Source organism: Truncatella angustata (genome assembly GCF_020726525.1).
Source record: "Truncatella angustata strain MPI-SDFR-AT-0073 chromosome Unknown BKA67scaffold_2, whole genome shotgun sequence".
Lineage (NCBI taxonomy): Eukaryota > Fungi > Ascomycota > Sordariomycetes > Amphisphaeriales > Sporocadaceae > Truncatella > Truncatella angustata.
In genome coordinates, this window is record NW_025763382.1 from 5,773,072 (window position 1) to 5,789,492 (window position 16,421).

Here is a 16,421-nt window from a genome sequence, read left to right on the forward strand (position 1 = left end):
CGTGTTGCTTCTCTTTCGGGCGTCAACCTTCTCCTAGTTGCAAGAAGCTTTGCGAGCTATCAAGTGTCATAGTGTAAACATATGCAGCTGCTCACGTGGTGGAAGTTTTAGCCAATATAGCATGGTGAGGATAATATAGTCTGCCCTATAACTCTGGTGCTTATGAACAGGTACCGCGTAATGTGGTGAAATTTTGAGGAAATCCTCGAGATAAACACACCTACACATGAATACGGTTGGCCAAAACGATGGCTCAATGTTTTAATGCATTTAGTATAAAATATATCAAGCTGAAGGCTCTAGCATTGCTCGCGTTTACTTTCATTATGATGTTGGCAAGGGCAAGACCGCTCATCGAGCGAATAGGCCAGCCGGTCGCTTTAAATCCTATATACCATTGAGTTCGCCTTGACCAAGGTCTCACACTAGACCCCTCACCTCTGGGGCTCTGTCACCCGCGTTGGTGTTTCACGAATGCTCGCAAATCGACCTTGTGGCCAGTCCTGTGCTGCCGAATCCGATGCAAGAGAAGTCGGTCAAAAAAGCGAGACTCAGATCCAGCATCGCGCGGCGCAAGACGATTTGTCTCAAGGAGCCTCTCATCTGACACCAAGGATGAAGAGACTGGGGCTATTTCGATCTGCTTTTTTTTTTTTTTTCTTCGCGAGCTCTTTTTAAAGTTTTAACGCTACACTCATGTCTCAGAATGGTGTGACGTTCGGAGGGCTATAAATTGACCATATCGGTGACCGCTCTCTTGCCGACTGAGCCGGGAAGCCAGGATAAGATTATGAGTATAGCATTATGAATAGAGTCCTAACAGGACGAACCTCAGAGCTACTGATCAATTCAAAGGATAGCGCACAGTAAATGGCAGCCCAGTGCATTGGCTGGACCATTCGTGCAAGCGCGAATCTAATTCTTATGGATTGAGATTCAAGCATGTTTGTTATATCCTAAAAATCTTGTTACGAGTTTTCTATGCTCATCATGTTGAGCCCGAAATAAGCATCTATACTGTTTTGCCTACTGCCGCAAGCGTGGTTCTTGCCGAACTAAACAAGCCCAGATTTTAGCAGCCACTGATCGATAACGGTCTACAGGTGGTCTAGATTCTCTGAACCAAGCCCTCGGTAAGTCAGCCAACTTTGACTTGGTAAGACCATCACTAGCACGCAACCTGGAGAGGAGAATACTTTGACTTGAACTTTGTTCTGGTTTGACAGCCGGGGGCTTTTCATTGACGTAATTGACGTGTAATCAGGAAAAAAAGAAACCATTTCTTTACCAGCCTTCAGTATTTACTATATGCTTAGTGCTTGGATTCGAAAGAGATGAACCTTATGAATCGATCCCCGCTGTCAGCAGGCCAGGCAACCTTTGTTGCTTTTCCGAGATGCTGGGAATCTAGTGTGAACGGTTGTAAAGCATAATTCCGCCTCGATCTGTGCTGCCAAGACCACCTATTCCTAGTTGTTGGATCTTCTCGGCCGCAGAAACAGACGTGGTGTAGACTTTCCTCTCTAAGCGGCCATCTATGTCTGCATGCTCCCGGTTCCATTCGAGGACTTCGAGCGCCATTCCCTCTAGTGTTGTTATTACTCCCTTGTAGCCTAGCCCGCCATCTTCCACTGACCTGGATGCCTCGGCGTTTGAGCCTACCAAGTGAGTGCATATAGAAAACAATCCTGGCTTAAGATATCGGATGTCTCCCTTGAGTACGGGCAAAATCTTCCTCAGGAATGGTACCCTGAACGGCAGAAGAGAATACCACTCCAGAATGTGTGAGAGGAGTAGCATAATGACAGGGGGGATGTGTACATCGAGAAAAGGATGAACTGATAAAGCCTTGATCGTCATATATAAGTCACTGTATGTAATTGGCGGGTTCGGATCCGTCACACAAAACGGTCTGCCAGCCTGAGGCGCGTTTCTTTTCGTTAACGCTGCTTCGTGGTGTAAGTGGGCAATGGCTACGTTAGCGCCATGGACGAAGCTTTGGACGATATGCGACACCCATCTGGAGCTAAGGTGTCAGTCTCACGAGCTTGGTAAGTTCTGGGTAACTCACGTTGGTAAGACAGCCCTAGCAAGAGGTTCTCCGACAGTGTTGTCTGTTGGGTTTCCATAAACACCATTGACCGGGCGAATGCAACCGGTCTGGAATCCACCCGTATTCGCGTCGCATACGATTCGTTCTGCTGCCGCTTTAGAAGCGGGATAGTTGCCGAAGAAATCCTCGTGCCGTCGCAGCGGCTGAAGAAAGTCTTTTTCGTCTAAAATCTGCCAGAACCGCCTAGGTGACTGCGCCCATGGTGCCACCCAGGGCCCTATTGGCCGTATAGCTATCGAGCCCGATGAAGTGGAGCTGAAGATATCGGCCCCGGCCTCCTTGGCAGCGTTCAAGACGTTCTGTGTCCCGTGGACATTGATTGCCTCTGGGAAGCGATAGAAATATTTTGACCTGTCAGAGGGAATGATGACAGCGGCGGTATGGAAGACCGTCAGTGGTAGATGAGCTACTGACGAATGCCACTCTTTCCTGAAAGCGGCGCTGAGTGATGGTCGCGATGTAATATCGGCGTAGACAAAATCAACTTCTGTCGCAGGACCTGACAGCATGTCGTTCCTCTCTGCTTTCCTGATGTCGAGTATCCGGATGCTCTTTGGCGATTGACCCCGAGCGAGCAATTGCAGCACGATAAACCCGCCGACGAGCCCTATGTCAAATATCAACGTCGACTCAGAAGCATTGACCATGGGGCAATGTGGCTTACCATTTCCGCCAGTCACGATATACCGACGATCTAACCTCGGTGGAAGTTGTTCCACGTAATCAATAGGGTCTTTTTCGAGCCTCTCATATGTGCTCTTCAATTGTTCTTCCGTCCATCTTGATCCCGCCAGCTTCCGAATCTCCTCCGGAGTATCCTTCAACAGCTGATTTATGTGAACCAGGTACAAGATCGCGAGACCAACGACGAGGCAGAATGCTGGATAGAACCAGTTATACGAGTCAGTGTTCGCCATAATTAGGGTCGTTATCATACATAATGCTTCACGAAGTTGTGAGTAGTAGTAATTGATAGATGTAGGCGCACCTGGTCTCGGTGTTGTACAAGTCCCCGATGAATGCTCGCCTAACACCAAATGCTGTTTTCGGCTAGCAGCTCGTTAATTAGCGTCATGTTCGTTACCACCTATACATAGATGCCGCGAATCGAGCCGTCGCTTGGCACACGCGATGACGCGAATTTCGGTTGCGAAGCGAACTGTTTCAAAAAGCCTTTAACGTTCCACTTAACGGTTCAGAGATTGCTGTATTCGATGAGCATCTTTAAAATATCTAATTTGTACAATTTTGTCCACTATCCAACTGATGTGTACCCGCCCATTCGGATCCGGCGCCTTTCACGGAGATCTGGCAATCTTCGACCGGGCACGCATCGTGGCACCGAAGAAGTAAATCACATAGATGAGGGCGACCAGACCAAATGAGACGAACCCAAGTGTGTTCATTGCCCATTTCGTGCTCATGTTATCAAACATGGCAATACCGGCATGAGCCAACCCAGCCGCGATGATGAATGACGGAATAAGGAAGGCGGCGATGGCGGAACCAGCAACAGTAGTGTAAGAATCAGTGATATAGTTCAACATACTGAGCCACAGCAAGGGATCGCAGAACCCGAGCACACCACCGGCAACGACTGGAGACCAGTAAGATGTGTTACCATCGCTAGTGAAGCCGAACCAAAGAAGGGAAACAGGGAAGAGCCAGACTGTGACAAGAGACAACAGGAAGCGGGCCTCAGGTCTGCCGACACCACCGTTCTTCATGCGGTCTCGCCTGAAAAGCCAAGTCTGAAGTGGGACAAAGCAGAACATGACAACGACGCCAACAACGAAGTTGAGGTAGGTCAGGTCTGCACCGATGTATGAGAGGCCGTTGTTCAAAACAAAAACGTCGAAAACACCATCGAGGTACAGGAAGAGAAGACCGTATGCAAAGCCGTTGTAAATGCCGAGAAACAATACAACGGGCTCAGTGACCATTATGCGAAGGGCCATTAGAGTAACAAACCTGATCTCTTTCCAAACATTGACCTTCTCTTCAAGGATCGCGATCTCCTCAGGTTCGGCAATGTTTCGTTTCTTGACCTCCTTGCGAATCACAACACTAGGGAGGGTTTCGGGCATGAAGCACATGCCAATAGCGAAAACACCGGCAATAATGACGCTGCAATGGTTAGCAAATCTCAACGGCCATTACTTCAGTATTTAACCTACTTGATCCAGAAGATCCAAGGTAAACCCATGTTCACATTGTCTGCAATCCATTCACCAACAGGCGATCCAATACTGGGACCGATGTTGGCCGATGCAACGAAAAGAGCCATAGGCTGGCCGGCACCATCCTCGCTGCCAAACATATCGGCAATAGTTCCTGCAACGTTGCACAGAGCCACACTACCAGTTGTGCCACTCAGGAACTGGAAGATGATAAGCATTGGTAGGTTCAGCGGCATAGCGCAGCCAATATTGACCAGCGCATAGAACAGAATGGCGACAACGTAGACCCATTTTCGGCCTCCAATGTCACTACACTATAATTAGCCACCATGAACATTGCGTTGAGTGCCATTACCCATTGCAACATACGATAAAGGTCCCAAGAATGCAGGTCCAACAGCAGTGCCCAGAATGAACATGCTCTGTCCCAGAGCCACAATTTGAGCATTGGAAACATTGAACTTCTCCTCAATGAGAAACTCAGCGCTCACATATGTCGTACTCGTGAGTGTAACAAACGTCTGTAGCAGACAGTATACAACGGTGATGCTCCATTTCTTCCATGTCGGCCAGTGGGTTGGGTGACCGGGCTCGTCGGTTGTGATCCTCCGGAGGGCAGTGAGTGCTACATCGTCATTACTGTAGTTGTTACCAGCAGTGAAATTGCCCTTCTCTTTGTCGGCGATGTCCCCAGCCTTGTCGGTAGATGATGTATCCATGTCAGGCGGCTTCCGTCGTCTGCGTCGTCCGTGCCTTTGAAGTTTTCGCTGACCTCCGACGGGAAAAACCAGAATGAACCAGGGAAATGGGCCAGCCAGAGAAAAAGTTAGGTAAAGGCAGCAATTGAGTTCAAATAGGATCACGACAAGTGGGTTCGTGTTTAACACGCGCCGCCTCTATCGGTGACCCCACCGGCCTGACTGGCTCTATTAGGTACAGGTTTTTCGTCGATCATCGCATTACTAGGACATCCCAGCACAGTGATAGGAACCAGGCGTCTCAAACAAGAGGGCAGAGATAAGGGAAAGGAGATATGCGGTTAGGGAACGACGCGTCACTGGTCAACGGACATAATCTTGGGCTACCCTGCATGCTCAGATCAAGATACACTGCATACATATTGTATGTACTATTACTGCAGACTGCAACGTCAGCCAAAACCGTAGGAAAGCATAAAGAGTGGCCCGAAGCTGCCGAATGTAGCCAATCGATTCTAGAAACGCACTAACAGTCATTCCACCGAGTCATGGACGCCACGCTTCTTCTGCTCGCAACAAGTCGCGTCGCCTCATTAGTCAAAGACTGGATCCGAATTGTAATGCCGACCCTCGAAGGGTGGTCTCTTCTGGGTCCTTGTATTCCGGATGAGCCCGAAATACCGGGCTAAAGAAGACCTTGAAATAATTGAGCTCAGTTCTTGTCGGGTGAAAGTCCTAGCGATCAACTGGAAGTCTATTTGTCACAGGGAATACAGGTACAGGTAAACTCTGCGAAACAGTTGCGAAATATATCATTGAACATCGTATGATGGGAGCCAAGACGATCGATGATTCCCCGGCATAGCCGTTGTTGCTTGTTTTTCGCTTGGGTGCTTGGCCTCTTGGCTGCAGCTATTCCGGGCTACTTCCCCTCGCCAAGATGGCAGTCAGCTCACCAAAAAAATGAAATTTCAGGTCAGCTCATAGTTAACCCTTGTTCTAGCACTTGTTAGACCCATATTTAGGCGCACCCGACAATTTTTAAGTCTTCATCCCATCAACATCATGGCTTCCTTCTGCTACTGGCCGTGTTTGTATCTCGGTATTGCCCCAAGAACATCAACCCCATTGTCTGGGGACTGCCGGACCAAGACACAGAGAGCGCATCCATGAGACGACCATTCAAAATTGGTGATTGATAGGCATTCAGGTGCGTATTCAGGCAAGTCAGGGCTCTGAACTCACCCAAAACCGAGGCCAAACATGCAAGGCGGAGTATCTCTGGCGGGTCGTTCCGATTGAAATCATTAGCATGTTTTAGTGACGGGAGCTACTCCAGAAACAGTGCACTCGCCGTTGCGTGACGGCCAACGCCGGCGTCCTATCGTTTAGAGAAGCCAGAGGGTGTCGCGTGCTGGTAGATTTTGGAAATTGGAAGAAATTGCGACAAGATTACCTCTTTCACGCGTGTAAGGACGCTGATAACGTCGAAACCTCGCGGCGTACCTTGATACAGGACGCCTCGCACGCATGGCTGGAACAGAAGCGGATCTATTGTTGAGATAGCAACACGTACATGCGGAGCACAGCCTGATACTGAATCCTTTCGTACCATCTATTACGCAAATGCCCCGGCGCTCATCTATTGTTTCTCCCCCTTGATGTGCGTCATACTTGCTCTACCGGATGCGATCGGTTTCAAGACATGCAACACATTATTGGTCGATATCTTTATGAATTATTTCGCGACAAGTGTTGGAGACTTGCAGTGTAATTTGCGCATTCAAGAGGTGCCTGATGAGTATAATGTCGGACTAAGCAATGACGGGAATGTCGCTGAGCCGACTCGCCTACTTAGTACGATGAGACATTTGCTCAATTACGTTCAACGCGTGAAAAGACAACGCTCATGTATGGTGGCATGCTGAGAAATTGAAAACTCGTTACCATTGCTGCTGGCCTCCTAAACCCATAAAAGACGCACTATCAAGGGCGTAGATACCTGCTGTGCATTCCCATGACGAAAGAGAGTGGCCACCACAGGTCGCACCCGTTTTTCAAGTCCATGAAATGCGGACAGTCAGTGGTGCAATTGTACAACGATTGTTTTCGTGTTGGTCCTTTGGCAAACGCACTTCAGTCGAAATTGTTGTACAGGTACAGACACCACCGATTTCGAAACACATGTGCGTATGTAGGCACCACATGTGGACTTTGTTCTACTTGGAAGAGTATCAGTCAGTCGTTGTCGATTCGGTATTGAGATAACTGGTTATAGACGGCATACTATTTACTCATCCTTGGCTTGGTGTTATTGTTGGCGTGCGGAACTACCTGAAGACCAAGAGAGCGCCTGCACCACGATTACTCGATATCATAGTATATCACAAATCTACCGCCGCGATGCACCTTAAATCGTGAAACGATCGCCTTGATCCCAGTACAACTAAGATGTTGCCCACGCGGAGGAGCGTTCCAGTCACCATGATCGCAGTCAAGGACGTGCCGGGCTTTCAAATGGACACCAGGGTAAGAATGTCTCGACGATTCTGGAGCAAGATCAGTTCGTCGAGGAGAGACAAGTGCAGTACGAATACCAATCCGCTCTGCTGAAATTATGAAACAACGGAGATTTGGTGAATGAAGCTGCGCCCACACAATGGTACTGAGTGGCACCGAATGTAGTAACAAGGCGTAATGTTATGATATTTCGGTTATCCAAAAGGTGTTCCCCAGCGAATACATGCCGTTCAACGGGTTATGGTCGGTAAGAAGTTACTCTCTCAAGGTGCCATTCTCTAATATTACCTGCAAGCCAGCTCCTTCGTATGGTATGTTGCCATCGCACGAACTATTGTAAGCTTGATATGTTGATGTTCAATATGACGGGAGCGGCTGGGAGAATGACTTATCACACGCTGATGAGGCTTGCGCAAGAACGCGCTCGATGCCATGCTCAAACCTTACGGTTCTGCTCCGACGCATGGCCGACTATATGAAGATTGGGCTTCCAGCGAGAACCCGGCCATGTTATCCATTCACATATGGACGCTCAGAACAGGTATGTCGTGATGTGTCGTCATCGGAGTTCTGCGGAAGTCGGTGTTGAAGCTCATTGGATAAGACGGAAAATTGGAGGTCGTGAATATATCCACTAATGATATCGCCCACTACGACGAATTCAAAACCGTAGACCAAACGGAAGAGCTCACTGCTTTCATGTTTTATTGCCATGCCAAAAGTAGAATCAGGTAGTTCTGGATTGAGCCTTTGACAAGTTGCGTTGGTTCCCAAGCCATCTGGTCGACGACTGATACGCTGCCAAGCCCAATACTAGCTATTGGGCAACCATAAAGACTTGAACAAAGCCATATGCTGCACACAACTATCCATATAAGTGGTTATGCGTACTCTTCAATCGGAAGCCGCTTTCTACCCCGCGAGCAGTCCGAGCAACTCTTTGTGATACCCAGAGCATGCACCTGCCTGTGACGGTGTCTAAGTCGTGCTTGGCGAGCCTGTACCGTCTCCCTGGGAAGCTTATCTGCCCGGATAGCACGCAATGACCAGGATATCATACCTCATACTGGCTGGCATTGTACAAATTGCGCAACTTCAGCCCCCAAGAAGTACTAATGATGTGCCAAGAGGAACAGTCCCTTGAACATCAACAGATACTATTGTTGTCTCGTTGACTTGGCCGCATAGGAATATTGCAAAAGACCGGAGGAAAGCCATCATCTAGATGATCTGATTGGCCGGGCATGGTATCTCAAAAGCGCGGGCGTTGAGCGCCATCTTGAGTCTGGAGCACGAGCTGGATGTCGAGTGGCATATATGTGGCGCTTTTCACGAAATGTATCCGTCTATCACATCACACATGTGTCGGCTTCTTTCGTGTGGGTTCCCCTCTTTATATACCTCTATTATTTGTATAAAGGATCCGGAGAAGCTCGAGTTGTCCCTAATTTTTATTACCAAGGGAAATCCTTTATTCGTGCCTCTGGGACACTACCTTGGCTAAGTGCTCCTATTCGTGCGTTAATATGTCTACTATTCTTGTCAAAAGCCTTCCCAGCAAGGGCCAATTTGCCGAATCAGTCACGTCCCTGGACAATGCCGCTCCATTGGGGGTCCCTCATGAGGAAAAGCGCTTTTGGTTCCAGCGATCAAAGACGTGGAATCCCGATGCAATTGCTACACTTGTACGTAAGAACAAGTACTAGGCCTTGTCCATCCAACTAATTGTTTTCAAGCCGAGTGTTTTTGACGATCCGGCCACTGCCGAAAAATATAAGCCCCGAGAGGATTGGGAGAACTTGCACCGGTTTGATCCCTCGGCCCGGTGGAGCTGGGCCGAGGAGTATGCTCTAATTCGAAAGATCGATTTCAAGATCATGATCTGGGCGTGTGTTATGTTCATGGCTCTGGAGCTGGACAGAACGAACTTACAGCAAGCTCTGACTGATAACTTTCTCCCTGAACTTGGGTTAACTACAAATGGCAAGTCATATACCTCAGTTACCGCATGGACTAACTCTAATATTGTAGACTACAATCTCGGAAACACGGTATTTAAACTTGCATTCCTTTGCGCCGAATTACCATCACAGCTTGTATCTAAATGGATGGGCCCCGACAGATGGATTCCTGCTCAACTGATTCTTTGGAGTATCGTCGCCAGTGCTCAGTTCTGGCTCGATGGTCGAAATTCTTTTCTAACATGTCGCGCACTTATCGGCTTGCTCCAAGGCGGTTTTATTCCCGAGTAAGTCGTCTTTGGGCTAATATCTGTACTGAAACAAAACTGACGCATCTAGTGTCATCCTCTATCTCTCGTATTTTTATAAGCATCATGAGTTGAATTTACGACTTGGATTCTTCTGGACAATGATGAGTGTTGCGGACATCATGTCGGGTTTCCTAGCTTATGGGTTCCTGCATACACGAGGTCTTCACGGCCTGGCCGGCTGGCGATGGCTCTTCCTCTTCGAAGGTCTTCTTACTCTTGTTGTTGGTATATTCTCCTTCGGTCTCATGCCTGCTAGCCCTTGCCAAACAGCGAGTTGGTTCAGGGGTAAGAAAGGATGGTTTTCAGAACGCGAGGAGATCATCATGGTGAATCGAATCATCCGTGAGGACCCAAGCAAGAGCTCAATGCACAACCGTCAGCCAATTACACCACGCTTGCTATGGAAGAGCTTGAAAGACTATGATCTATGGTAAGATCACCTCCCCATGGCGCATGGAATAGTGGCTGATTGACGATAGGCCTTTATATATTCTGGGAATGACCTTTCAGATCCCCTCCACTCCCGAGGCGCAGTACCTAACGCAAGTAAACACGCAATTTCTGACCAATTCGGTATTAACTAATGGATGCACAGTTTATCACTGAAAAATCTGGGATTTGACACATTTCAAACGAATCTGCTAGCCATTCCTTGGACTGTTGGCCATAGTAGGTCTTGTCAGCTCTGATGCTTCGGCAAGAAGCTGACCATGAATGCAGTTATCACAATGCTTGGGTTGACCTACGTGGCGGAGATATTTGGAGAGTTAACCTTGACGGCGATGATCGGCCAGATCTGGCTATTGCCCTTCCTCATCTACCTCAATGTTGCAGATACTGCCAACACCAATCGCTGGGTAATCTGGACTGTGACTACTTTGCTGCTCTCTTATCCGAACGGTAAGCACCCGGTCCTAGGGGCGATGCAGTTTTACTAACAACAAAACAGCGCACCCAATTCAAGTCGGATGGAATTCACGCAACTCAAACACCGTGCGATCGCGCACCGTCTCCGCCGCATGCTACAATATGTTCGTCCAAGCAGGTGGCATCATTTCATCGAACATTTATCGATCCGATGATGCTCCGCTCTACCGCCGGGGCAATCGTGCGCTTATTGGGATTCTTGTTGGCAACATTGCCTTGTATTTGCTGACGAAGACATACTACATCTGGCGCAACAAGTCGCGCGATGCGAAATGGAATGCTTTGTCCGATGACGAGAAGTTGCACTACCTTGGGACGACGACCGATGAGGGTAACAAGAGACTAGATTTCCGATTCCAACACTAAGGACAAGGCGTCTGTTGTAAGCAGGTCATAGTAGATCAACGATGTACGCCGTTGCCGCATTGGTAGTACCCTAGTTTCCCATGCGAACTTGCAATTCCTGGGGACGCGCCGGAAGACGGGTTATAGAAGCATATATTTATCGATCTTGTCGCCTCTCTCTAATGGTCTATTCCTACATAGTCTAAATCTTTCATGCGGTTGGCAATAAAATTGTCCTCCACTAATGAGCGCGCAGCAGTGCTGCGCATTGTCGCCATCATGGTTCCCCAGTGCATCACTGATTATCTCTGTTATAATGCGTGGGTCTCTTTCGCAATTTCCAGGATGTGATCAATCACAGGATTGACATCTGTTGTTTTGAGAGGGACTCTATGAGCACCGTCCCACTCCACGACTCTGACTGCATCGGCGTCGCAGTAATCATTCAATAAATCGCGGTGGAGTTGTAAACCCGGGTCGTAAAGTCCGTGTACATGAATTGACGGAAGTTTGAGGAGGTGGTCCTCGCCTGCAGCATCCATCAGATCGGGAATTCGGGTAAGTCCGATCTGCGAAGGATCACTCAGCATGGACGATCTGAATGTTTCGGGATCCAGAGAAACCAGCGGCGCTCGTCCAGCCAGCAAAACGGCGAATTTCCATGTCGATCCTGCTTTTGCTTCACCAAATTTCTCGACACGCTTTTGCTGCTTGAAAAGCAAGCTCGCTGCCATTTTTGCCCCTTGGCTGAATCCTAGTAATCCAACCCATGGACCGTTTGCACCAAGTTTATCATCGGCATCCATGGCCGCTTTGATATTTCGCATGATATCGTTTACTGCTGTTTCATTGTCTAACTCGGAATGATCTGGAAGCCACCTTAGCCAGCGCTTAAATGGTCCATATTCTGCATATACCGAAACAACATCTGGGCCAGGCTGGCACTCGTAGGGCGCTTCAGCGTATACCAGGCGGAAATGAGGCGCGAGTCTGCGTTCAAGAACACGGCATTGGGCCTGGAAGATGCGCGCATTGGTGCCACCACCGTGTAGGCACAATATGCGCGGCAGCTCAAGACTATATTCTTGATCGGCCATGTTCCGAGATTTGGTATCAATGACGTGGACGCGCGCTGCGCAGTGTAGTCAGAGCTTGCAGGCGTCGCTAGAAGAAAATGAACGATGATGGTAGTGTAAGCGCACAGCAGCTTCGAATGAAATATTCTCTTATCAGTTGATGTAAACGTAAGGACGCAGAAAGCAGCCGAACGTGCGGTAAATATCAGGACCGATATGTCAGCCCGCCCAAGACCTGTCTGACCTTCCTCTTGTGACGCCGGCCAATGAAAGAAAGCTGTGCGGTTTCTGTCTCGGACTTCACCAAACGGGTCATGGCGTATTGTGCACTGCTTACTTGGGATTCAACCGGGAACTCTGGAAGAAGGGATGTCCATTTTTTACAAGTTGGGCTTTTTCATTTCTTTCGAAAAGCTTGGTATACCTGTGAGCTATGCGGCTTAGAGTAGCTCCCACGAGTAGCCTGAGTATTTCGCGTGGAATCAATGTTTTGTGATTCTTTGCAACCTGCCAACATCCCAACGAGCACAGGACAATCTTTGGGGGTACTTGGGCCCACTGCCTTAAGCAGATAGTGCGCATCAGACGCTTGTGGCTTAGGCTACAGTAGTGCAACGACTTCTGTTGCAAGGAACTCGAAACGCAATGAACGGTCTTCAACATCAACACCTACTATGATAAGCACGGACTAGAGCGAGGACAGGATATCGGTCAATTTCAAACTGTAAAGTCTGTTTGAACCCCATCATAGAATCGTATTGATTTCAGTCCACCCGTCAACCTCAGTGTCCTTCAAATCCAGAATCTTGTTGTTAGCACCCCACCTATTCAGCGTGTCATGGCCCCAGAATGCCTTGGCAGTCTCTGGTCTCCATCTCCACGACTTTGCAAATCTGGGATCCAGCTTGTCCTCCATACAATCAACGATGAAGCCACCTATGGAAGGGATATGCATGAAGCCATGCCCCGAGTCGCCTGAGGCCACCACCAGTGAGGGGTATCGAGGATGGTATGTGATCAGAAAGGCTCGATTCGGGGTGTCCACGCACCAACAAACACGTGCATGAACAAAAGGACGATCAGCGAGGTGTGGCATGCAGTCTTTTAAGAAGTCTCTCATTCTTTTCTCGGATGTGATTGGTATCTCATTCTTGGCAATAGGTACAGACATCGGCATTGATGAACCCGGTTGTTCGACCCAGTTGCAATAGCCTGGATGCTCGTCGCAGAGTTTTAGTTCGTGGTTGTCTTCGTCTGGCTCCATGAAGAATCCTTTCTCGATGTTGAACAATACTGGAAGATTTTTGTACAGCTTTACCTCTTCTTTGGTCATTTTTATATGACCCAAAGTCCAGGCTGTCGGTCGCAGCTGGTTTTCAAAATCCAATAATTGAGGCGCATAAGCCCCTGCTGCCAATATGATGCGGTCAGCGGAATACTGTTTGCCGTCCGCTGTCTTGGCTCCACGCACATCTCCATCGTCCAGGACCAAAGATACAACCTTGCCCTCTGGTTCACCGCTGATGAAGACGACCCCTAACTTCTTTGCTTCATTGTATGCTGAAACCAGGGCTTTACGAGCATGAACCCAGCCTGCTCCGCTGGGCTTAAACCAGCCTTGCCAGTTGGGAAATTTACCAGTCAGGACACCCGGAGGCATTGTTGACTGGAAATCTTCAGCAATCTCTAGCTTCTTGAAAGACGACTCGTGGTGGCGGATCTCACGGTCATTCAGATGCTGCAAGACCTGCGGAGATGAAGCCGCGACAATATAGCCCGTGTCGTGATAAAAGGGAGAGAATACTGGATCACTGCTCCATCCATCAGCTGCTATCACAAGCAAGGCATTTGCGACCGCAGCCTCTTCGTCACCATCGCTAAAAGACCCTTCAAAACGTTAGCCAGAAATTGAAAGAAGAACATCTGTTGTCACTGACCTTGCTCCACCATCTTGTTGACATCATTGCCTGCAGAGATAGGGGAAGGGATGGGGTAGGCGTCGAGCACTGTGACTTCCTGATAACCGCGACGGGCGAGGTGCAATGCCGTCGAGCACCCCCATGTTCCTCCTCCAATAATCAAAATGGATGACTTGTTTGTTAGTGCTAAAGCCATGGTCATTCCGAACTACGGGGCCAAGTTCTCTTTATGTATTTAAGGTGCGTACCAGGAAGTGTAACAAAATTAAACTGTAATGGCTAGTGGTAGCGGCAGGTTGAAACTGAACGAAAACAGTCTATTATATATGACTGAAGAGAGCCCATTATTCCGCGTGATCTTATGCTGTGGTTCTCATTTCTCTCAGCAATAATCACTTCAGTCACCAGCAACTCTGCTATACTCTCTACGCAGATAACCAATCTATGCTGCATTTGACCAGCACGACTATACATCAGAAGGTCCAGCCGAAAGCGAGTTATCGAGTGGGGCGATATTAACTTACACCCCACAAGTCGAAACCCATGATCCGGATCATCTTCCCCGCGCTTATCTGGCGTGGGGCGATATCAGGTTTCCAGTCGCGGTACTAAGCACTTCGCACTTCAATCCACATCTTAAGACTCTGAAGACCTGTGATTCACTCCTGGTATCGATCGTGAAATGCCAGGCCGGAAGCGTGCCGATCGCAATGCCCCGATACACCGACGAGCCAGGACTGGATGCAAGTCCTGCCGGGCGAGGAAGGTTAAATGCGATGAGGCAAAACCTGTATGCAAGAATTGTTCCACTCGCGGCCTAGCATGCGACAGTGGTTTGCAGCTCAAATGGCAAGAGGATTTTGAGGTGCGTGGTTTAGCTTTTGGACGTGAAGGGGTGTGGACCAAAGAGCCGGGTCGTGGGTCAACTCCCAAATCTCCATCCTCATGGACCGCGGATACTCCATCAGAACGTCTTTCGTTGCCGGAAATCGGCCCGCACCACTTTCTACATACAGCTTTGTCGGATTTTGAGCCTGGAGGTTTAGGACCATCTCATCTGGACCTGGCCTTCGAGCCTGAAGACCTCACAGTAACCACAATTGTGCCTACATTTTCTCATCCCACCGAACGAAACGTCATATTGCATCAGCCATCTCCTTTCATACGGTCCTTTTACTTTGATGCTAGTCTCTTGGAATACTATTTTAAAAAACTCTGTCCACTGACCACATCGTCACGAACATCTGCATCCCCCTTTGCCGATCTCATCTTGCCCTTGTTCACGACTTCCGGCGAAGATGATGTTCTTCAAGCCTTGATGGCATTCTCGGCACGACATCGAAGTATAGCTGACCCAAGATGGAGCCATAAAGCAATGTCTCTAAAAGGAGGAGTCCTCTCATCCTTGCAGAAACGGCTTGCAAGTGCGGATACCACTAGCCTGAGTGTGATGTTCCCGCAGGTTCTGGTCACAATGATGTTCCTATGCCTCTACGAGATCGTCGATAAATGCGATCATCGCTGGGTGATTCATCTGCGCGCCAGCCAAGACATTATACGACGGAGCAGAATGCTGGGCTTTCCTCAGTCTCAAAGCCACCCAGTCGGGCTAGCTGCATTTGCGGAACGCTTTTTCGCATTCCAAGATGCTATCAGTAGAACTGCTTGTGGTGATGCCCCTCTCTTCGGCGTGGAATACTGGGAAAGTCTAGAAGACAAAAGGCAAGTCGATTCTTGGATGGGCTGCAGTCCAGAGCTTGCTGGAATTCTTTGCGACATCACCGAACTGGGAAGAGCAAAGGCGCAGGCCAAAATTCCTACCCTGGAATTCTTTAACCGTGCGGATGTGCTGGAAAGACGTATCCATTCACTCAGATCAATCATCCCGGTTCCAAACGACCCTGACTTGATGTCCTGCGCGGAATTGAAGAGACTTTCAGCCTCTCTCTACCTGAACTGCGTCCTTTACGACGCGGCGCCGTCAACACCTGTGGTGTCTCATCTTGTGCGGAAGATCCTTGAGCAAATCCTGAAGATGCTTCGCGCCAATCATGCAAGAGCACTGGCGTTTCCCGTATTTGTAGCTGCGGTAGAACTTGATCCGATAGATGAGGTCTTGGTTAAAGATACCGCAACAGGTGAGAGTATCCACGGGAGACGCCTCATTCTGGAGACATTGGCTGCCATGTCAACTGACTCGTTATCGAATGTCACAAGAACGAGGGCTGTCATCATGAAAGTCTGGAGGTTACGCGACATGCATGTCAATAATGACTCGGCAACGCACGAGCCTGGATCTGGCAGCACAAGCAATAACAATGATTGGTCCACTTTTGTTGGGCCAAACAGCTCTTACATGAGTCTAGCATAA

At 48.8% G+C, this 16,421-nt stretch overlaps 6 protein-coding genes across 6 annotated transcripts; 2 read left to right on the forward strand and 4 right to left on the reverse strand.

Annotated features, from left to right (window-relative positions):
* Positions 1-1,175: 1,175 nt before the first annotated feature.
* On the reverse strand, positions 1,176-3,113 carry BKA67DRAFT_203655 (uncharacterized protein). The gene is made up of 3 exons (XM_046095442.1): positions 2,778-3,113; positions 2,072-2,720; positions 1,176-2,020 (listed from the first exon to the last, which is right to left on the reverse strand). Exons 1-3 carry the CDS (start codon positions 3,046-3,048, stop codon positions 1,408-1,410), a joined length of 1,533 nt encoding a protein of 510 aa, XP_045962220.1. The 5' UTR covers positions 3,049-3,113; the 3' UTR covers positions 1,176-1,407.
* A 298-nt stretch (positions 3,114-3,411) lies between these two features.
* On the reverse strand, positions 3,412-5,012 carry BKA67DRAFT_591155 (vitamin b6 transporter bsu1; the record flags this gene model as incomplete). The annotated part of the gene is made up of 3 exons (XM_046104681.1): positions 3,412-4,240; positions 4,291-4,602; positions 4,663-5,012. The coding sequence occupies 3 exons, from the start codon at positions 5,010-5,012 to the stop codon at positions 3,412-3,414; spliced, it is 1,491 nt and encodes a 496-aa protein (XP_045962221.1).
* Positions 5,013-8,627: 3,615 nt separating this feature from the next.
* BKA67DRAFT_673788 (phthalate transporter) lies at positions 8,628-11,221 on the forward strand. The gene is made up of 8 exons (XM_046108741.1): positions 8,628-9,196; positions 9,248-9,494; positions 9,543-9,759; positions 9,812-10,213; positions 10,263-10,325; positions 10,379-10,452; positions 10,504-10,683; positions 10,733-11,221. Exons 1-8 carry the CDS (start codon positions 9,038-9,040, stop codon positions 11,074-11,076), a joined length of 1,686 nt encoding a protein of 561 aa, XP_045962222.1. The 5' UTR covers positions 8,628-9,037; the 3' UTR covers positions 11,077-11,221.
* BKA67DRAFT_556885 (citrinin biosynthesis oxidoreductase CtnB) lies at positions 11,180-12,187 on the reverse strand. The gene has a single exon (XM_046102199.1). It carries the CDS (start codon positions 12,150-12,152, stop codon positions 11,367-11,369), a length of 786 nt encoding a protein of 261 aa, XP_045962223.1. The 5' UTR covers positions 12,153-12,187; the 3' UTR covers positions 11,180-11,366.
* A 689-nt stretch (positions 12,188-12,876) lies between these two features.
* Positions 12,877-14,246, reverse strand: BKA67DRAFT_511979 (FAD dependent oxidoreductase; the record flags this gene model as incomplete). The annotated part of the gene is made up of 2 exons (XM_046097437.1): positions 12,877-14,018; positions 14,069-14,246. 2 exons carry the CDS (start codon positions 14,244-14,246, stop codon positions 12,877-12,879), a joined length of 1,320 nt encoding a protein of 439 aa, XP_045962224.1.
* Positions 14,247-14,732: 486 nt separating this feature from the next.
* BKA67DRAFT_514329 (fungal-specific transcription factor domain-containing protein) lies at positions 14,733-16,421 on the forward strand (the record flags this gene model as incomplete). Its single annotated transcript, XM_046097639.1, has 1 exon — positions 14,733-16,421. The coding sequence occupies one exon, from the start codon at positions 14,733-14,735 to the stop codon at positions 16,419-16,421; it is 1,689 nt and encodes a 562-aa protein (XP_045962225.1).